Here is a 22,867-nt window from a genome sequence, read left to right on the forward strand (position 1 = left end):
TAGGCCGCCGCTGACTCCGATTTGAGCCTGTTTTTCTTTTTGGATTTGCTTTTGTCCAACAAAGAACAAATTACAAGGCAGCATTTGTTTTATTTTGGAGTTGTATCTCCTAGATGAAATGCTGTCTCCAACTATCGATCGAGCCTCATAGGCCGGGGCTAGGGACTTTCCAGTTTAACAACCATGAGCTTGTCCGACTCCACCACGCCAACCTCATTGACTGACTGCTTGAAAATGTCGAATTGATTTGGATTAAAATTTTACTCTTGACCAAACTGGGTCGATATAAGCCAGGGACATAATCTAGATACGAACTTTTTTCCAATTAAATTTGACCCTAGTAACATTGAAAAAGTTGCAAGTGGGAAATCGATTTCCCTAATTGCTATTAGCACGTGTTATCGCGTGATTGTAGTCTATATATATATATAGATCTCATGTTTGCATTAAACGTATGCGATTCGTTCCAAGGAAGATTACAGCAGCTTAAAAAAAGAGTAAAAATGTCGGGCTTATCTTGGTGCCTTCTTTTAAGCTTGTTCGGAACAATGTCAGGTACATTATACAATAAAGGTATTCAGCTCAAATACAAACAGATATCGGGGTTGTGAACTTTGTTTAGGTGATTCAAGTTTAAAGCATCTAGACTTTATGAGCAAGTATACCCTTATTACTAATATTACCTTTTCAGCTCAGTGTATCAGCAGTACAGCTTTGTCGTTTGAGAATAAATGCTACGAGATAGTCAATTCGCCTATGACATGGCAGGATGCAAAGGTAGAGCGTTAAACAATATTTTATTTATCACTAAACTTCTTGATAATAACATCCATTTGTTTCGCACAGCTAAGTACAAGATATATAAAACAGCCTAAATTCTTAGAGTTTTTCTAATTAACGTTCTAATTACTACAGTAGCCTATACCTATACATTAGTTAGACCTGTTAACACAAAGACTGACCTAAAAACCATATTTTTATTCTGAAGCTAAATGCAAAATAAAATAGTGATGACAAAATGATATTTTTAGGGTATAACTAACTTATGTTGTTTTTTTTAAATACGATATCTGCAGAATATTTTATTTAATTGTTGCCTACTCCTTTGAAATACTGGCTGTCATAACGATTTATCTATCATGTGGTCTGCGCACTGGTTTTAATAGGAAACTCTCAACTTCGGTCCTTTTAAATGTTCGCAATCTTATCTATAACACTCTTTTTAGACCATGTATAGGCCTATAGTATGATAATTTCAGCTTGTGATAGCGAGAGACAAGGTTTATGCTCATGTTCATGTTCACGTTCTCTTTCACGTTCAGATCCAGGCTGAGGCTTAGGTTAGGGTACAGATTCACGAATACGATTAGATGTGTGGGTTTTAAATGTTGTGTTTTGTCGTGTTGTTTGTTGCATTCTTGTACAACACTAGCATACCCGTCCCCGTGCGATGCGCGGGGTTGGAAGACCATCTGATTGTTTAATACTATAGGTTCATGGTTATCAGTATTAGAATAATAAATGTTTTTTTTTAATACAACCTGCTTTAACGTGGATAAAATAGAATTGCAAGGGAAAAATAACACATGTCCAAAATTGGTATGCATTTTTTAAACATTTATTCTGAACATGTGGTTCGACCTAGTAACTAAATGAATACACCTACATATCAAGGATTAAAACAACAGCCAAAAAAAAACAATTTTTAATTCAAAATGTAACATGTGCGAGGCGACCAGAGTCTGCAAACTCTAAAGTTTGTTTTTCTCGAAAGTGAAAAAGTCTGACAGCTGTAGTTCAGCCACTGTGATCTTCGTATGAATGCTTGGCTTATTTTGTCAACTCCCTAAATTTTAATCACATTCAAAGCGTTGATTTATTTTTGTTTCATTTCGTTTTGATGTCACTTTTATACTTAGAGTTTTTGCGCAAAATTTACTGGAGGCAGGTCACTAGCAAAAGTTTTGACTACCTCTGAAATGCTTTTCTTAAGTAATCCAATGCATGGAAATGGCAACAGTAAGTAAACCTTACTCTCTTTCTAACATTTATGTTTTACTAGTCCTAAATTAAAATTAAAAATTGGGGAGGGAAGGGGGGAAGAGATTTTGCGTTGGAAATCCGAATAATTACTATCTTTATGAAAATGAATTAAAAATTTTTAAAAATCGTGAAGGGCGGGGGGGGGGGGGGTGTTCGGACCTGGTTGATTTGTGTTACGTCGGACACGTGATAGTAAGAAAAAAAAAACTAGCCTAAACCAAATGCAACGTTCAAGATGGTCTCACGTTTTAAACTTTTATGTCAAGGGTGGACTGGAGCAAACGACATTGACGTTGAAGGCTCGTGGGTGTGGGACGATAACACCCCGGCTAATCTGACTTCTTTATGGGCTAGTGGTGAACCGAACAGTTTCGCTGGTAAAAATGAAGATTGTGTTGAATTAATCACAGGGGGCAGGTTAAACGACGAGTCCTGTGACTTTCCACGGGCGTTTATTTGCATGGAAAAGGGTGAGTAGATTGGTTTTTCTTCTTGTTCAAACGTTGATAGGGTAATTAAGTAAAAAAATCAGTTTTAAAAAAATAAGTTTAACTGTTAATAAGGTCAGGTTTAGGATTAATTAACAATTTGGTCGAGTTTAGGGTCAGGCTATTGGTGTTAGCAGAAAATTACTCTCCTTTTTTGCATATGTAAGCCCTGCTAGGGGGGGGGGGGGGGGGATACCTAAAATCTATCTACCCTTCCCTAGGCTTATCTATCTTTCTACTGTCCGGTCAGTGCAAGCCCGGATAAACCCAGACTGGTTAATCACCTAACCTTAGTCTAAATTAAAAACAAAAAAACTTTAACAATAATATAAAATTTATTTCACAAAATAATAAATATGGAACCAAAGTTATTATAAAAAAACTAGAATCTAGATCTAGACAAAATAAAACACTCAAGAGACATACAAAACAAACAGAACTCAACGAAACAAAACATTACGTTTGACCATTTGATGGTGTTGCGCCGACTTATGATGTCTAGGATGGTCCAGGCCCTGACACACAGAAACCTCCCTTCATCCATTCTCGACATCCAAAAGTCCACACCAACCAAAACACTACGTAAAACCACTACGTACAATACGTTACGTACAATACATTACGTAGAAAATACGTACACAACAAACTTTTTACACCAAACAAAACAATTCATATATAACAAAACATTACGTTCGACCATCTGCTGGTGTTGCACCGACTTATGATGTCTAGGATGGTCCAGGCCCTGACACACAGAAACCTCCCTTCATCCAAAAGTCCACACCAAACAAAACACTACGTAAAACCACTATGTACAATACGTTACGTACAATACATTACGTAGAAAACAATACGTACACAACAAACTTTTTACACCAAACAAAACAATTCATATATAACAAAACACCCAGCCAAGTTGCCCAAGCAACCTCACTGGAAGGGGGGGGGAAGAGAAAAAGAAAAGGAAAACATAAGAAAAATGCATGGTAATGGCAGATATATACATAAATATATACACAAGTTCAAAATGCTACCTACTACTTCTATCTAGCTAAAGCCTCGAGTAAAACTAATCCTTACTATACAATTCTAAAAGCAATTCTCAAAAACAACTAACCACTGTCTAAAGAAGAACTAGCAACTTAAAAATAACGTGTAAACAAATTCATTGTAGAACCAATCTTTCCTACACAAGGAGCAGCCCGAAGCCATTGGTCTACATAAACAATATCCATATCGATAACATTAAAGTTAACACACTCCGCTAAGGCCCCAATGAAGGCAGACACAAAGCAAGCGATACTCAACATGACGTTGCACGAAACAGCACACACATTAATTTTAAACCACCTAAAACTCGAGGCAACTAAAATATGCTAATCTAATTACTGTCTAAAACAACCGACTATTGACTAAGCCAATCCTAGTCAATAACACATCATAAAACAATCAGGTAAATGCACACAAGCATTCACACCAGTTTAGGAAACACTCCTAAACACACTGGCCTAAACCACGTGGTCCGAAACACACGCCACGGGTTTAGAAAACACCAAAAATACATTTTAATTCAAAATAACACACCACGTGCATACCAGACATGCCGATGCTCACTATCTCGTTTTAGACGAAAATGAAAGAAAACGAGAAACATCGACAGTCGCATTCATACAAATCACATAAAGATAAAGTATAAAAAAACAAATACCTCCAACGCACAAAGCGCGACCACAGAAGCTGACCTGACCTACATTCTGGCGGTCAAAAAAAAAAGGAAGAAATTATCCGAGTGGTCAGTTTATATACTGACCACTTCGGACGGAAGGGGGACCCCGTGGCCTGTTCCCCATTGGACCACCATGCACTCCCAGATTCGCAACAAATAAAATTAATACAAAATAAATAATCCATTCACCCGCTCACACATACACGTACTTTCTTTTTAAAACTGTGTCGTCATATGAAAACTTATAACAGTCTATTAGATCAATCTGATATAGGTGATAACATTGTGTAGGCTTTATTGAGAAAAAAAAGCGTCCTTAAAATATATTTTGTTTTATTAGCAGCAACATAAACTTCTAAAAAAATTTAGTATTATTGTATTTGAAACCCACATTTATGAAACATATATACAAAATTGAGAGTTTTATCAGTATGGACCCAACTAATGTACCGGGTCTAAACGACAAAAAAAACCACGTCCACATGGTTGCCGAGAGCGCCCGTTATTTCAATTTCCCTACGTAAAGGTTTCAGACAATAAGGCATCTGTGAATGGGATTCGCAATGAAACGTAAATAAACAGAAAATAAATTTTGTATGTCCGTCGTGAGTCTTTTTGTTGACAGTCTTAATGTTGGTGTGCAGTTTGTCAACGAAAATTTTTTACAAACATGTATTGTCCCAAGCACATTTTCCCGAGTAGATGATTTACCTAAAGCCTTTTTGTCGAGGCTAACTTAATAATGCCTTATTGAAGGAGCCAACAATTTTTAAAAAAATCTTTTTGTTTACGTGTATCAGTTTAACGGATTGATTGAAAAAAAAACTGTTTCAATTTTAAAACATTAAATGGTTTATTAGTTCTTGAGAATATTTTTCTTCTTAAAACATAGAAAAGAAGACCCCTGAGGTAGCCGCTGTGGCATTTACGGTAGGGCTATCAAAACCACTGGACGCTGTAGCCAAAGACACCGTTATTTATACTGACGTTATAACTAACACGGGCAACGCTTACAACTCAAGCACTGGCGTATTTAAATGTCCGAAGGTATGCATAACTGTAGTATAATTTACCAGCTTATATGCTTCGTTTAAGTCAAATCCATAAACATATGCAATTAGTTTTATGGTTATATCAACAGGCTGGTTCATATTTTTTTGAAATTAATGGAGTTGCAAGCAATGAAAAAGAACTCAGGCTGTCTCTCATGAAGAATAAAATCCCAGTTGTCTCAGTTGAAGCCAATGCCAATCAGCATCGTTCAGCTGCTGGTAAAGACTGCCTTATTACTTCTACTATTTGTAACAGTGCATTCATTATTTAAAAATGTTAACCTATTTGGAAATCGTAGTTTTAAAACAAAATATTTAATATCGAATAGCTAAACCATAGCACCACTTTTTAACATGTACATGTAAAATGTACATATATCTGTATATCTACGTCTATATCTTTATCTATATCTACATCTAGTTATATATATATATATATATATATCTATATATATATATATATATATATATATATATATATATATATATATATATATATATATACATGTATACATATATATATATATATATATATATATATATAAATTTGTTCCAGGCAATTCAGCCGTGTTGATGTTAGAGAAAGGTGACGAGATTTCCGTACAAGCCACCAGCTGTGGGAGTCTGTACGGTGCTGGCGGTCAGATCCTCAACACGTTCTCAGGCTTTTTGATTGCTTAGTCGACATAATGACTTAATACGGCGTTGTCTTTTTTTTTTATCGTTTATACTTAAGAAGCTGTTTTAGGTGCATCTATGCACAGATATAAGATGTATTATATAGGTTATATAGTGTTTTCATTCAGTGTAAAAATTTAAGAAAACTTTCGGAAATCAATGAAATCAGAGCCGAAATAGAAAAGAAAAAGAAGATAAAAAAAACAGAACATTTAAAAAAATTAAAAAAAAAAATAAACAGCTAAGAGTGATGGTGTTTCTATAAAACATTTGCTTTTACCATTACTACCTGACGAATCCCATTTATTATTTTATAATCAGCTATGGTTCGTCTTTAAGAATGTGATCAGCTTAGTTAAATAAACATGTAACACGACATAGTGAAAGTAGGATCAGTGGAAATTTTTAGAGTTTAGATTAGCTGAAGTATGAGTTTGATGTCACCATCTTTCGGCTCATTTTTTCTGTGCATCATAAATACTTGTACGAGGCATATCATGAAGCCTATCAGGATTAGGAAACACGGATGGACTCAATATGACCTGGTGTAGGGAACTTAAACATGAAAAATATTGGAAACAAATGGAAAAACATCTTGAGACAGAAAATCAAGGAAATGGCTCATACATTCACGAGAGTTGAAAACAGCAAAGAAGAAATTCACGAAAGAAATCTTACTGTAATAAATATTTCAAAAACTGCGAGCGTGGAACGTCACTCAAAGACTAAAAATAAATAACCCAGCATAAGCAGTAACATGGGACGGAGTGGTCTAGCGGTAGAGAGCTGGCCTGCTAACCCGTTATTCTCGAGTTCGAATCCGGGTTCAAGTCAGTAGACCGTCCCTGAGTCCACCCAACTCACGTTAGGGAAAGTAAAGGCGGCTGGGCATAGTGCTGACCACACTATCTCTTCATATGCCGAGGTCACAGAAACAAGTGAACTCTACTTCACTTGCCCCATAGACCGTCAGGTTTGAAAGGGAAACTTTACTTTTACTTTTTTTATAAGCAGTAACACTCCCCATAATTTCGTATTACATTAAGTAACATTGGAGTGGACCGAAAGGCATCTTGGCAAAGGAACTCGATACGTACATTTTTTCTTTTTCTCTGGCCATGTCAGTCCAACATCTCTGACCCCCCCCTCCAGCACACACACACACACACACACACACACACCTACCCCTTTACTCTTCATCTTCGGATTTCACTCCAGCCCCTGTCTACTAGTACATTTTTGTGGGACGAAGTTGCCCTATTCATCCTTGTTTTGTCGTTAAAGATGGCAGCTACAGTTTTCCTTTAAACATTTGTAAAGAGGATTCAATTTTCACACAAAATCGTAGTTTCTATAGCAACAAGCATTTCTAAGCGATATTTAACACTATTTTTTTGTCTACACAGAGTAAAGAATGTTAACATGTAAATTTATTAGACACCTTGAAACATAATTTTAAAAACAAAAATTAGAGGCGGTGTCTCCCCTTAACTGGACGGAAAGCTATAGTAATAACACCTTGAGTTTCAGAGTTAATTTTTCATATTTTTTTGCATCAGAACACAGTCAAAATTATAAAAACCATAAGTAAAATCTGTATTTTTAATCAATTTATTTTCACATTGCTTTAGCACAGTTGGATTGGCAATACATCACTAATACATTTTTAGAGCTTTCTTATAGTTTACCAATTACCTGTCCAAATATTAAACTCCTGTATATCGGACTAAAAGTATGCCAAATGTTTATATTCGTTAAAATTATTGTCTGTTATTGACCGGGGGAATGGGGGGGGGGTGGAATCATATCTTTATGACGTCATATTAGAGGACTTCAAGTTCTGAAAGTTTGTGAAATAATGTATCCAAAAAGATTCAATGGCATTCTTGGAGACCCATTAGTTTACCAACTAGAGCAATGCCCCTTGGAAAGCAAGATGTTCTAATGCTTTCCTCTGTGTGAGTGAGTGAGTGTAGTATCACACAGTGAGAGTAAGTTGCTATGTGTTCTTTACCTTCTGATTATGTATGCTATACATATCAACAGAATGTAGATCTATTATCGGGAACACCTTCAGGAATCTTTATACGAATGTTTGTACCAGTTTGCATGTTGATCTGGAACATTGCATTGACTATCAACACAGATCGAAGCAGGTAAAGCTTTGTTCAGTTGACACAACTGGTATAATTTTTATTTTAAATTTAGAGAATTACACCTGTTTTACATGATTTATATCAGTCACCGCTTCAAATGCCCCCTCCCCCAGAAAATGTCAGAGAGAAACCCTACCGTTATAAATAAACTGATTTTACCGATATATTGTCATGTCCCTAATTTATTTTGTAGTAACGTATTCCTTCTCGTTTTTTTAAAGGGAGGCGGGCGGCATACTAGAAATGTTTTATATGACAGGCGGTGCTGAATGAAAAAGTTGTATAACGTTATAAACAGTTTCTTCCAGGCATCTCTTCGGAGGGGCAGAAGAGCTTCCCCCCCCCCTGAACCAAATGGAATTTAGAAAAAATATACTGTTAACAGTGCCCGACCCCCCCCCCCCCGGAAATTATTTTAGTCTGCCCCCCCCCCCCCCGATATATTGTCATGTTCCTAATTTATTTTGTAGTAACGTATTCCTTCTCGTTTGTTTTAAAGGGAGGGGTGGAGGAGGCAGGCGGTATACTAGAAATGTTTATATGACCGGCGGTGCTCAAGGAAAAATCTGTATAACTTTATATACAGAGTTTCTTCCAGGCATCTCTTCTGAGGAGCTGGAGAGCTACTCCCTCCCCCCCCCCCCGAAAAAAGTCTACCCCCCCCCTCCGAACGAAATGGAATTTATATAAAAAAATAAATACTTTTAACAGTGTCCGCCCCCCTTCCCCCGAAAATTGTGTGCCCCCCATCCCTCACCGGGCAAAAAAAGTCTTGAAAAAACACTGGCTATATATAGTAATCCCGTGGCTAAATGAGTAAAAACTAATTTGTTATATAATTTGTGGATGACCCTATAGCACATCAATAGTTCTCCTCTTCAATGAGGAAACCGGAGAACGTGTTGACGATGAGTTACCTGCATAAACATTCAGTTACCTGCATAAACATTAAGAGTTAATTGTATAAACATTCAGTTACATGAACAAACATTCAGAGTTACCTGCAAAAACATTCAGAGTTACATGAACAAACATTCAGAGTTACCTGCACACACATTCAAACTTACCTGCATAGACATTCAAGGATCTGGGGCTTGGTTTTATACACATAAAATGGGCGTACTTTGCGGTTAACCGTGCCACATTATAAGATCGTTAGCATCTATGACTCAATGTCTAATATCTTCTAATAAGCATAAGTATGAGTATTTGTATCTCAAACTTTTAATGAGATACTAGTGTAGTTCTACCTTAAACGTCTAGTTGTAATTAAAATTTAATAACCCGAAATAAGGAGCATAATAAAACGACGTTTCTAGCTCGGGTGTCACCCGCTGCAGTAGCTGATGGTGTCACTCGACTTTCCTACAACTATTTTATATTTTAACTGGATAAAACACTGTTTTGACAGTAGATTTTTCGTCTTTTTCGATTTGGTGTCATCCCATATAGTGTCTACTGGTGCGGACAGCTCCCCCCCCCCCCTCACCTCCAGTGATGCTCACGATTAGACTTCAAACAGATGTTACTCACTGGCAATGTTTATACCAAGGCCCGCCATGTTGTTATAGGCTGTAACAGATATGGTGTCGTTCTGGCCTAGTGCTAGCTTCAACGTTGAACTGTTGCTGGCGGCTCCGTGAACTTGGAACATGTACAGGCCAGCCTAGCAGTATAAAAATATATGTGCAGGCCAGCCTAGCAGTATAAAAATATATGTGCAGGCCAGCCTAGCAGTATAAAAATATATGTACAGGCCAGCCTAGCAGTACAAAAACCTAATATATTTATAGCAGAAAAAAATATGTGTATAGATGCTGGGCTTCAGTGTTTCTTCCAGACTTTTTCTCCGGGGGGGGGGGGGCACTTAAAATTTTCGGGGGGGGTGAGGGCGGTAGAATTTCTTTGGGGGGGGGGGGGGCGGACACTGTTAAAAGTATATATTTTCTATATAAATTTCATTTCGTTCGGGGGTGGGGGGTGGGGGACGACGGTAGACTTTCTTCGAGGGGGGGGGGGGGGGGGGGGGGGGGGGGGGCGGGCTCTGCCCCCCGAAGAGATGCCTGGAAGAAACTCTGCTCGAGAAAAAAAGCAAGTGTTCAAGAATGACATGACTTAACGTTTAAAAAATATATAATCAACACATCGATTTTGTTTGATTGGAGTGTTGTTTAGACCCTCTGCTTAAATTACGGCACTTAATGGTGTCACCCCAAAGAAGCGTAGCGACCATTCCCGGGGACAAACTTTCGAATTTGCGATTTGCACCCCCCCCCCCAAACTTTCGATGTGCGCCCCCCCCCCCCCCCCCTCAAACTTTCGTTTTCACCCTCCCTCAAATTTTTCTCTATATATTTTGCTATTTTTTGCCTTGGTGTCACCCCCCCCCCCTAAATGGTGTCACCCGATGCGGTCCGCACCACCCTGCCCCCCCCCCCCCCCCCCCTTTGCTACGCCTCCGCTTATGTTTGTGTTTGTGTTTTGTACGTGAAAACACCACAGAGCTGACCACATCCAACAACATACTACTATGACAACAACATAGTTTGTCATTCGGACAAAGTGCAATGCCTGTGTAGAAATGAAAACAGCGAAGTTGTCTAGAACACATAAAAACAAATTACTTTTAACACTAGCCTATACAACGGAGCTTTGTAATTACAAAAAGAAACACGTGTAACTGAATTGCTGTTGACTTTATTGATTGTATTGTAATCTATTTTTTATGGATTTTATCACTGAGTTTTATTTCTACTGTCTCTGCCCCTAAAACTATTCTATAACACCCGCGTTTACACTTGCGAAATGTATACCATAAACTTCTAGAAATAAAAATATAAACCTCGCAATAAGTTTATTTTATCGGAACATGTATACTAACTACTAACTTACTGCGAAGTATTTTATTCTAAAGCATACATATGTAAAGTGTAAAAAATAAATAAATTAGAATAGGTTAACAACTTTCTTAAGCTTTTAACGTTTAGCTACATTTTATCAATAACATAAAATTATCTCTTTCATGACATGAGATAGATCTAGATGTAATGACTTTGTTTAGAAAATGCAATTTTAAACTCAGGCTTCTTTCAGATATTAGTATCTAAGCGGTAGCGGAAGGGGGCGGGGTAGGGGGCAGTGTTTCTTTCAGACTTTTTCCCCCGGGGGGAAGGCACTGGTAAAAGTATATATTTGCTATATAAATTCAATTTCGTTCGGGGGGGGGGGGATAGACTTTTTCCAGGGGGATGGATTTACTAAAATTTCCTGGTTGGGGGTGGACACTGGTTAAAGTATATGTTTTCTGTTTAGTTAAGTATGTTGTAACAACATCCCCCCCCCCCCGCCAAGTTATGCCCAAAAACGCTGTTTACCTTATGTAAACAACTGTTAATGGATTTCTTATCGCTACCATTTACAAGTGTGAACTGTCAATTGCGTTATTGTTTTCAAACACATTTTCCCTAATTGCTAGTAGCACGTGTTATTTGTGATTGTAGCCTATTTAAAATGTATCTACTTATTCGCATTAAACGTATTCGATTCCTTCCATGTAAGATTACAGCAGCTTAAAAAAACAGCCAAACATGTCGGGTTTATCTTGGTGCCTACTTTTAAGCTTGTTCGGAACAATGTCAGGTACATAATACAATAGAACGAGAACTCTTTTTTTTAAAACTAATTTTGTCAGAACATAATAGGGGAGCCTAGACATGTATATATACATGTCGCAATTAGACACGAAGTGTGTTCAAGAGCATTCACTCGCTAAACTGTAAGTGCCGAATTCCGTATGCCCAGGACTGCAGGTTGTACCCCGATCAAAGTGGCACCAAACAAGGCGATGAGATGTTATGGATCACATTTGCTCGAGAGATTTTCATTTCATCATGTTGATGCCTGACCTTTATGCCTCTTTGTGTGTATATAAATTATACGGACTAGATATCGGGGTTGTGAACTTTGTTTAGGTGATTCAATTTTAAAACATCTAGACTTTGTAAACACGTATACCCTAATTACTATTTCAGCTCAGTGTATCAGCAGTACAGCTTTAATGTTTGAGAATAAATGCTACGAGATAGTCAATACGCCAATGACATGGCAGGATGCGAAGGTACCAAGTCAAGTGATCTGTCGCTTCTTAAAATTAACGTCCATTTGTTTTGCACGTCATTTGTCCAAGATCCATAGCTTAAACTATTATTTTTTTAACTTTAATTAACTTGTTCTAATCATAATGGTTGCCTATGTATTGGTTAAGCCAACCAACATATTCAGAGCTTCTTTCGGGAAAATAGTCATGTTTCTATGCATGCTCTCTAACCACTATTTAGTTTAACACCCTGTGATTTATTTGGAATTTTATATAGATTATTGCCTTATTTTATCAACCCTACATCTTAATCACGCTTAAAACATTGATTTACAAAAGTTTAGTCTTAATTTTTATTCTATTTGATAACTCCATGCTTAGAAATTTTGCGCGAACTTTACTGGAAAAAGATCACTGGCAAAAGTTTTGACTGCCTCGGAAATGCTTTTTTTAAATCGCCCAAGGAATGTAAATAGCAACAGAAGTAAGTAGTCCTTACTATCTTACTATCTTAAGTTTATTGTAAAAGCGTTGAGGAAGTTTCCTAAATAAAATTACCAATAGTTTAGTTGTTTTTAGTACGATTTTATTAATGGAAGGCATGTCGACACAATCTCATAACATGTAATAAGAAAGAATAAAAATATCGTTCATGTTTATTTATTTTAAACTAAAATATTGAATAACTTCTATGTTGTTTCTATTCCTAAAAAAAATAATTAAAAAGTATGGGGGCAAATCATATTTATAGAAACCTTCTGTAATAACAGTTGTTTTAAAAATGCACATTAAGAATAAGAAAATTATGATAAAATCTTCTTTAGAAATACTATTAAAAGCATTGGTCATTAAATTAGTAATTTTCTATACATTTTCAAATTGTTATTTGGTAGTTAAATAAATTCATTTTGTATTAAAGTGTGGATCGGAGCAAACGATATTGATGCTGAAGGTAGCTGGGTGTGGTTGGATAAAACGGCTGTTAATCTAACGACTCTGTGGTACGGCAACGAACCAAACAACTTAAACGGCAATGAAGACTGTGCTGAATTGTTCGTAAATGGATTGATAAACGATGCGCCTTGCGATGATTTGAAACCCTTCATCTGCATGGAAGAAGGTACGTATTTTATATCAAGCACAGACATATTGCTTCTAATGAATAAAATATAAAAGCCCGTACCGCCATTATAATATTGTATCGATAGCTGAGTTTGTGGTATCGCACAAGCAACACATCTACCATGTGTCCAGAGCGGGATTTACGTATAATCTGAACAAGCTATAGCTTTGAGCTCCTGCTGTCTTTGAGGCCTCCAAAATTATTTTTATAAACCGCAGTGGGCATTTTACATCATATTAATTTTTTAAACACTGATTTATACTTTTCTTTCCTTTTTTTCAAACGTGGTGGAGCCCGAGTTTTTATTCCACTACAATTATAAATACCTTTTTTTTGTCGACGAACTTTCTTTAAAAAACTGCAAATATTTGGCACTGACATATAATATATGGATTTATAAGAGCCCCACATTGAAGATTATATTAGAGCCTTATCAAGTCTAAATCCGCTCCTCCATATATCTGTGGAATCCAAGAAGGAATACGATAAAGTTTGGCATGGTGCACTTTAAACACCAAGACGTAATACAATATCAATCTTAATCAAATAAAAGCAACACAAAAACCTATATGATTAGCGTGCAAGGGTAAGGGCGATATGCAAAAATAAGAATTTTAACCATCAAATATACACAATAATCAGACTGATGCATTTAATAGTTATAGCTACATGTCTACAGACCTACGAATATTGGATGATGGCAGCTGAATTAGAAAATAAAAAACAAGCTAATGAAATTATTTTATAGGATTTGTCTCTCCACATGTTGTCCGTCTTGTTTCGCACAGGCCAAGCACCCTGCTTCCCATAGTGTTCTGACGTTCCATCTTCCTATGAGGATAGGTTTCTTTTTCGATAGTAGTTTTGGGGCTGTGAATTTAGTTTTTTACTCGGTTATTAAGAATAATATATAAAAACAAAAAAAACGCATTGCAAATCACGCAGGCTGCATACTTGACCGAATCCAGGGGTGGTGGTTAAGTAATCATACACTGGAAAAAATGATGATGGTTTGTTTCCCCTTAAATTAGTGAATACCATTACAATAATAAACATAACAACAATTAGATGATATCTTTCAGCAGATTAATTTTTAAAAGTAAACAACTGTCGTCGTACAAGATACAACGAAGATTTTTTTAAAATCTTAAGTTTTGACTTTTAAAGTAAAAGGACTTTTAAACCTATTTTATCCCATGCACAGAAAAACAGTCACCAACACCAACCACTGTGGCATTTACGGCAGGGCTACTGAAATCAACAGACGCCGTCGCCAAAGACACAATTATTTACACTGAAGTTATAACTAACATCGGCAACGCTTACAGAAATACCACGGGTGTTTTTAAATGTCCAAAGGTTAGATAATATGGTCTATGTTTATGGGGCTTACTAGTACTAGTTTTCCTTTAACTTGATACCCCTGCCCAGTGGCGTAGCGAGGTCGGGTGTCACCCGGTGCGGCACTTAATGGTGTCACCCCCACAGAGACGTAGCAAACCTTCCAGGGGACAAACTTTCAAGTTTTCGATTTGCACCCCCCCACCCTCTCAAATTTTCGATTTGCACCCCCCCCCCCCCTCAAGTTTTTCTCTATATATTTTGCTATTTTTTGCCTTGGTGTCACCCCCGTAAATGGTGTCACCCGGTGCGGTCCGCACCCCCCCCCCCCTCGCTACGCCCCTGCCTCTGCCGTCCGCCTTGTCTGGGCGGAATCTAGAAAAAGAAATCAAATTCAATTCTAAAGAAGAGATTTGTGTCAAATTTGACACGTATGTCAAGATCCAACAACAATGTATGTGAAATTACTATGAAATGTATAGATGCTTAATGTTGCCGTATAAATTACTATTAATGATGTGCTTTTGCACACGTTGGTATCAAATTAGCGAGTAAAATTTTACAGTCATGCGAATTTCTTTACACTAATAAGTAAAATATAAAATCCTTTATCACAATTAGCTTTTAAATGATCTGAAAATAAATTAATTAATTTGCTTTCTCTTGCCGCTCAAGAGATCTCCTAAAATATTCGCGTTAAACCTCGACCAATAGCTTGTTATTTCTATAGGATATTATCTTCGCCTTCTTAGTCCATGGTCGACGCTCAGTAAAAAAAAACAGCATCACTTAGTTGTGAAGAAAACAATTTATTATCGACGTTCAACTGATAGATCGATAGTATTTAATCTTGTTATCTCCTCGTAATTAATGTATTTGGTATTATTATAATTACATTTTATGACTTATTTAATTAGATTAATAATTAGATGTTTTACCTACGTCACGCTTGTTCAAACATTTTTTTTTTAATTTACTGTAAACAGGCTGGTGTATATAGCTTTCAAATTCACGGCGTCGCTAGCAAGGGGATGGAAATAGGTATCTCTCTTACTAAGAATAAAATCAGAATTGTATCTGTACAAGCCAAGTCTCTCCAGGAACAATCTGCTGCTGGTAAACACTGCCTTTTCTCAACTTCTAGACTACAGTTATTAAAACATATTTTACAATTAAAATATATTTAATAATTGACAGATTTCATCAGCAAAGAGTTGTAATTTATTCATTTGTTTCGACCACACCCACAGACATCAACACCCACCCACCTCCCCTCACATATATATATATATATATATATATATATATATATATATATATATATATATATATATATATATATATATATATATATATAGATATAGATATATATACATATATATATATATATATGTGTGTGTGTATGTATGTATGTTCGTATGTATATATTTATTTATTTATTGACTGACTAACTGACTGAAACCAGAGTTTCTTTCAGGCATCTCTTCGGGGGGGGGGGGGGCCGAAAAGTTTTTACCTTCCCCCCGAACGAAATGAAATGTATATAATTTATATAGAAAATATATACTTTTAACAGTGTCTGCCTCCCCCCCCCCAAGAAAGTCTACCGCCCCCCCCCCCCTTGAAAATTTCAAGTGCCCCCCCCCCCCCCTCGGAGAAAAAAGTCTGGAAGAAACACTGACTGAAACCCACCAACCCAACCAACAATCCGCTCACTCATGTATTTTTTTATTTATCCAACTTTTTCTAGGCAACTCGGCCGTGTTGATGTTAGAGAAAGGTGACGAGATTTCCGTACAAGCCACAAGCTGCGGGAGTCTATACGGTGCTGGCGGTCAGATCCTCAACACGTTCTCTGGCTTTTTGATTGCTTAGTCGACATAAAAACTTAATACGGTGTTGTCTGGGGTCTTTTCATACTTATGAAACTATTTTCGGAGCGGCTTTGCACATATATCATATAGGTTATATATATATATATATATATATATATATATATATATATATATATATATATATATATATATATATATATATATATATATATATATATATATACATATATAAAAATATATATTTAAAAAGTGCTTCCAACCAGTGTAAAAATTTAAGAAAACTTTTGGAAATCAATTAAATCAGAGCCAAAAAAAAAAAAATCAGAACATTAAAAATAAACCGGGAAAGATCTCCCCTAAATTTTCTCGAATATTCTTATATAAACGACAGGGGATGGGAGCTCGGGATATAGTTATGATTTTTAATCCATTTTAAATACTTGAACTGTTTAAAATAGAATAGAATCTCATAGAAAAAAGAATTGCGCACCAAGCGAACGCCAAAACAAAATGTGCATAATAGTGCGGAATATGATTAGTACTTTATAAATTTACAAGCGTTTTTTGAGAAATCGGAAATAGCGTAAATTAGTACTTCCGTTCAACGGAAATTACTCAAAATTTGACAGACGGCAGAGAATTAGATCTTTTACTTACATGTGAAATTTCATTTATCTATCTGAAATAGTACTCAAGTTATAGGCTTTTGAAAAATTCAAAGTGAAAACAAGTACCACTTCCGGTTATCGGAAATCGCTCAACAGTTGATACGAAACTACGATTTTGATAAAATACTTATATATGAAATTTCATCAACCTAGCTGTAACGGTTTATAGTTATCGTGTTTACACACAGAGACTGACACACAAACATACGGACAAGATTGCAAAATTATGTTTTTCCGTAACAGTGAGGTGTAAAACGTCGAGATTTGTAAAAATCTCGATTTATTTTTAATGATTACAAGACTTTCTCTATACTTCATATATACGAGAAAGTAAAAACAACATTAAAAAACAAACAGTTAAGAATGATGGTGTTTCTATTAAACAGTTGCCTTTACCATCACTATCTGACGAATCCCATTCATTATTTTATAATCAGCTATCTTTTGTCTGAATGTAATCAACTAAGTTAAATAAACATCTAATACGACATAGTGAAAGTATGATCAGTGGGAATTTTAAGAGTTTAGATTACCTGAAGTATGGGTTAGATGTCAGCTTCTTTAGGCTCATTTTTTTCTATACATTATAAATACTTGTACGAGGCATATCATGAAGGAATAGGAAACACCGGTGGACTCAATATCACCTGGTGTGGAGACCTCAAACAAACATGGAAATTATTGGAAACAAATGGAAAACATCTTATCACAGAAAAGCATGGAAATGGTTCATACATTCACGAGAGTTGAAAACAGCAAAGAAGAAATTTACGAAAGAAATCTTACTGTAATTAATATTTAAAAAACTGTAAGTGTGGAACGTCACTTAAAGACTAAAAAAAAAAATAACCCAGCATAAACAGTAACACTCCCCATAATTTCGTATTACGTTAAGTAACATTGGAGCGGACCGAGACGCATCTTGGCCAACGAACTTGTTACGTAAATCTTTTCCTTTTCTCTGGTCATGTCAATCCATCATATCCGACCTGACCCCTCCACCCCCAACACACACCTACCTCTTTTCTCTACCCTTCGGATTCCACCACAACTACTGCCTACTAAGGCTTTTTGTGGTACTAAATTGCCCCATTCACCCTTCTTGTCGTTAAAGATGGCAGCTACATTTTGTTTTTCGATACAATTTAGTTTTCCTCTAAACATTCGTAAAGCGGATCCAATTTTCACACAAAATCGTAGTTTCTATAGCAGCAAGCATTTCTACGCGACATTTAATACTATTTTTGTCTACACAGGGTAAATAATATTAACATATAAATTTATTAGACGCCTTAAAACATAATTTTAAAAACAAAAATTAGGGGTGGTGTCTCCCCTTAACTGGACGGAAATCTATAGTGACAACAACACCTTGAGTTTCAGGGCAGAGGCGTAGCGATGGGGGGGGGGGGGGCAGGGGGGGACATATGTCCCCGGGCGCCGACCTTAGGGAGCGCCAAAATGGGTTGGAAAAAGTAATCGAAAGTTTGGGGGGGGGGGGTGCAAATCGAAAGTTTGTCCCCGGGTGCCGGGAAGGGTCGCTACGCCTCTGTTTCAGGGTTAATTTTTCATAATATTTTTTTTTTGCATCAGAACACAGACAAAATATAAAACCATAAGTAAAATCTGTATTTTTAATTAATTTATTTTCACATTGCTTTAACACAGTTGGATTAGCGGTACATCACTGATACATTTTTGGAGCTTTCTTATAGTTTACCACTGCCTGTCCAAATATTAAACTGCTGTATATCGGACTAAAAGTATGACAAATGTTTATATATTCATTAAAATTATTGTCTGTTATTGACCGGGGGAATGGAGGGGGGGGGGGTTAATACATATCTTTATGACGTCATATTAGAGGACCTTAGGTTCAGAAACTTTGTGAAATAACGTATCCAAAAAGTTTCAATGGCATTCTTGGAGACCCATTAGTTTACCAACTAGAACAATGCACCTTGGGAAGCAAGATTTTCTACTGCTTTCCTCTGTGTGAGTGAGTGAGTGTAGTATCACACAGTGAGAGTAAGTTGCTATGTGTTCTTTATCTTCTGATTATGTATGCTATACATATCAACAGAATGTAGATCTATTATCGGTAACATCTTCAGGAATCTTTATATGAATGTTTGTACCAGTTTGTATGTTGATCAGGAACATTGCATTGGCTATCAACACAGATCGAAGCAGGTAAAGCTTTGTTCAGTTGACACAACTGGTATAATTTTTATTTTAAATTTAGAGAATTACACCCGTTTTACATGATTTATATCAGTCACCTCTTGAAATCAGAGGCGTAGCGAAGGGGGGGGGGGAGGGGTGGATACATATGTCCCCGGGCACTGACCCTTTGGGCCAAATTGAAAGTTTGTCTCCGTGCGCCGGGAGGGGCCGCTATGCGTCTGCTTCAAATGCCCCCTCCCCAAGGAGAAAATGTCAGAGAGAAACCCTTCAGTTATAAATGAACTGATTTCACCGATATATTGTCATGTCCCTAATTTATTTTGTAGTAACGTATTCCTTCTCGTTTGTTTTAAAGGGAGTGGTTGAGGAGGCAGGCAGTATACTAGAAATGTTTTATATGACCGGCGGTGCTCAAAGAAAAAGTTGTATAACGTTATATACAGAGTTTCTTTCAGGCATCTCTTCGGAGGGGCGAAAGAGCCCCCCCCCCCCTCCCCCCCCCCCCCCCCCCCCCGGACAAAAAAGTGAAGAAGCACTGGTTATATATAGTAAGCTGTGGGTAAATTAGTAAAAACAAATGTAATTTGTGCATGATCCTATAGCACATCAATAGTTCTCCTCTTCAATGAGGAAACCAGAGAACGTGTTGACGATGGCGGTGCGGGCGCCCAAGAGACTGGTTGCTGTGGCGGCTGAGACGTACACCTCGTCGTTTTTCTCTAGCTGCAGCACGGCAGAGTTACCTGCATAAACATTCAGAGTTTCCAGCATAACCATTCAGAGTTACCTGCATAAACATTCAGTTACATGCATAAACATTCAGTTACCTGCATAAACATTCAGAGTTACCTGCATAAACATTCAGTTACATGCATAAACATTCAGTTACCTGCATAAACATTCAGAGTTACCAGCATAAACATTCAGAGTTACCTGCATAAACATTCAGAGTTACCTGCATTAACATTCAGATACATGCCTAAACATTCAGAGTCACCTGCATGAACATTCAGTTACCTGCATAAACATTCAGAGTTACCTGCATAAACATTCAGGATTACCTGCATAAACATCCAGTTACATGACTAAACATTCAGAGTTACCTGCATAAACATCCAGTTACATGACTAAACATTGCGAGTTACCTGCATAAACATTTATTTACCTGCATAAACATTCAGAGTCACCTGCATAAACATTCAGAGTTACCTGCATAAACATCCAGTTACATGACTAAACATTCCGAGTTACCTGCATAAACATTCATTTACCTGCATAAACATTCAGAGTCACCTGCATAAACATTCAGAGTTACCTGCATAAACATTCAGAGTTACCTGCATAAACATTCAGAGTTACCTGCATAAACATTCAGAGTTACCTGCATAAACATTCATTTACCTGCATAAACATTCAGAATTACCTGCATAGACATTTATAGTTACCTGCACAAACATTCAAGGATTAGGGGCTTGCTTTTATTCATATAAAAATTTGTGTTCTTTGCGGGTAATTGTGCCACATTATAAGATCGTTAGCATCTATGTCTCCATGTCAACTATCTTGTAATAAGCGTAAATATAAGTGTTTGTATCTCAAACTTTTAATGAAAAACTACTGTAGTTCTAGCTAAAAAGTCTAGTTGTAATTAAAATGTAATAACCTGAAATGATGAGCAGATTAAAACGACGTTACTAGCTCTAGTGTCACCCAGTGCAGTAACTGATGGTGTCCGCCCCACTTTCCTACAACTATTTTATATTTTAACTGGATAAAACACTGTTTTGACAGTAGATTTTTCGTCTTTTTTGATTTGGTGTCATCCCATATAGTGTCTACCAGTGCGGACAGCTTACCCCACCTCACATCTAGTGATGCTCACGATTAGACTTAAAACAGTTGCTACTTACTAGCAACGTTTATACCAAGGCCCGCCATGTTGTTATAGGCTGTGACAGATATGGTGTCGTTCTGGCCTAGTGCTAGCTTCAACGTTGAGCTGCTGCTGGCGGCACCGTGAACTTGGCACCGTGAACTTGGAACATGTACAGGCCAGCCTAGCAGTATAAAAACCTAATACATTTATAGGCAAGCCTAGCAGTATAAAAACCTAATACATTTATAGCAGAAAAAAAATATGTGTATAGATGCTCGGCTTCAGTGTTTCTTCCAGACTTTTTCTCCGGGGGGCACTTAAAATGTTCGGGGGGTGGGGGACGGTAGAATGTCTTCGGTCGGAGGGGGGGCGGACACTGTTAAAAGTATATATTTTCTATATAAATTTCATTTCGTTCGGGGGTGGGGGGGGGGGGGGGGGGGCGGCGGTAGACTTTCTTTGAGGAGGGGGGGGGGGCGGGCTCTGCCCCCCGAAGAGATGCCTGGAAGAAACTCTGCTCGAGAAAAAAAGCAAGTGTTCAAGAATGACATGACTTAACGTTTAAAAAATATATAATCAACACATCGATTTTGTTTGAATGGAGTGTTGTTTAAACCCTTTGCTTAAATTACGGCACTTAATGGTGTCACCCCACAGAGGCGTAGCGACCATTCCCGGGGACAAACTTTCGAATTTGCGATTTGCACCCCCCAAACTTTCGATGGCGCCCCCCCCCCCCCCCCCCCCCCTCAAACTTTCGATTTTCACCCTCCCTCAAATTTTTCTCTATATATTTTGCTATTTTTTGCCTTGGTGTCACCCCCCTAAATGGTGTCCACCCGATGCGGTCCGCACGTTTTGTACGTGAAAACACTACAGAGCTGACCACATCCAACAACATACTACTATGACAACAACATAGTTTGTCAAACGGACAAACTGCAATGCCTGTGTAGAAATGGAAACAGCGAAGTTGTCTAGAGCACAAAAAAACAAATGACTTTTAACACTAGCCTATACAACGGAGCTTTGTAATTACAAAAAGAAACACGTGTAACTGAATTGCTGTTGACTTTATTGATTGTATTGTAATCTACTTTTTATGGATTTTATCACTGAGTTTTATTTTTACTGTCTCTGCCCCTAAAACTATTCTTTAACACCGCGTTTAGGGGTCGGCGTGGTCGAGTCGGTAAAGCTCATGGTTGCTAAACCGAAAAGTCTCGAGTTCGAACCCTCGGGCAGATAAGGCTCGTTAGCTGGAGACAGCCACTCTTCTAGGAGAGACAACTCCAAAATCAAACAACTGCTGCCTTGTAGTTTGTTCTTAGTTGGACAAAGGCTATGGAAGCAAATCCAAACAGAAAAGCAGGCTGAAATCGGAGTCAATGGCCTCAATGGCGCATAACCAGTTGACACGTAATCCTTAATTGTGATGGAAGCATGGTCGAGTCGGCGAAAGCTCATTCGAAAAAAGTCTCGAGTTCAAACCCTCTGGCAGATAAGGCTCGATCCCTCCCAACACTAAAAATTAAGAACGAAGAAGAAGTAGACACCGCGTTTAAACTTGCGAAACGTATACCATAAACGTCTAGAAA

General features: G+C 37.3%; 2 protein-coding genes across 2 annotated transcripts; both read left to right on the forward strand.

Moving 5' to 3' along the window:
- The first annotated feature begins 449 nt into the window (after positions 1–449).
- Positions 450–6,206, forward strand: LOC131949231 (low affinity immunoglobulin epsilon Fc receptor-like). The gene is made up of 7 exons (XM_059311032.1): positions 450–555; positions 692–777; positions 1,920–2,019; positions 2,310–2,513; positions 5,150–5,304; positions 5,399–5,528; positions 5,866–6,206. The coding sequence occupies exons 1-7, from the start codon at positions 504–506 to the stop codon at positions 5,988–5,990; spliced, it is 852 nt and encodes a 283-aa protein (XP_059167015.1). The 5' UTR covers positions 450–503; the 3' UTR covers positions 5,991–6,206.
- Positions 6,207–11,683: 5,477 nt separating this feature from the next.
- On the forward strand, positions 11,684–16,594 carry LOC131949240 (uncharacterized). Its single transcript, XM_059311045.1, has 7 exons — positions 11,684–11,782; positions 12,175–12,260; positions 12,621–12,723; positions 13,159–13,359; positions 14,567–14,721; positions 15,690–15,819; positions 16,454–16,594. Exons 1-7 carry the CDS (start codon positions 11,731–11,733, stop codon positions 16,576–16,578), a joined length of 852 nt encoding a protein of 283 aa, XP_059167028.1. The 5' UTR covers positions 11,684–11,730; the 3' UTR covers positions 16,579–16,594.
- Positions 16,595–22,867: the final 6,273 nt, after the last annotated feature.

Source organism: Physella acuta, unplaced genomic scaffold (genome assembly GCF_028476545.2).
Source record: "Physella acuta isolate Inbredline_101_S28 unplaced genomic scaffold, ASM2847654v3 ptg000678l, whole genome shotgun sequence".
Taxonomy (NCBI): domain Eukaryota; kingdom Metazoa; phylum Mollusca; class Gastropoda; family Physidae; genus Physella; species Physella acuta.

What these genes read in the sequence shown, in the direction of transcription:
- LOC131949231 (XM_059311032.1), top strand. Translation starts at nt 504, where the DNA reads ATGTCGGGCTTATCTTGGTGCCTTCTTTTAAGCTTGTTCGGAACAATG. An exon ending in TGACATGGCAGGATGCAAAG is followed by an intron (nt 778 to 1,919) that starts GTAGAGCGTTAA and finishes TTTTATACTTAG; the next exon opens with AGTTTTTGCGCAAAATTTAC. An exon ending in TCAGCATCGTTCAGCTGCTG is followed by an intron (nt 5,529 to 5,865) that starts GTAAAGACTGCC and finishes AATTTGTTCCAG; the next exon opens with GCAATTCAGCCGTGTTGATG.
- LOC131949240 (XM_059311045.1), top strand. Translation starts at nt 11,731, where the DNA reads ATGTCGGGTTTATCTTGGTGCCTACTTTTAAGCTTGTTCGGAACAATG. An exon ending in CTTCATCTGCATGGAAGAAG is followed by an intron (nt 13,360 to 14,566) that starts GTACGTATTTTA and finishes TCCCATGCACAG; the next exon opens with AAAAACAGTCACCAACACCA. An exon ending in CCAGGAACAATCTGCTGCTG is followed by an intron (nt 15,820 to 16,453) that starts GTAAACACTGCC and finishes AACTTTTTCTAG; the next exon opens with GCAACTCGGCCGTGTTGATG.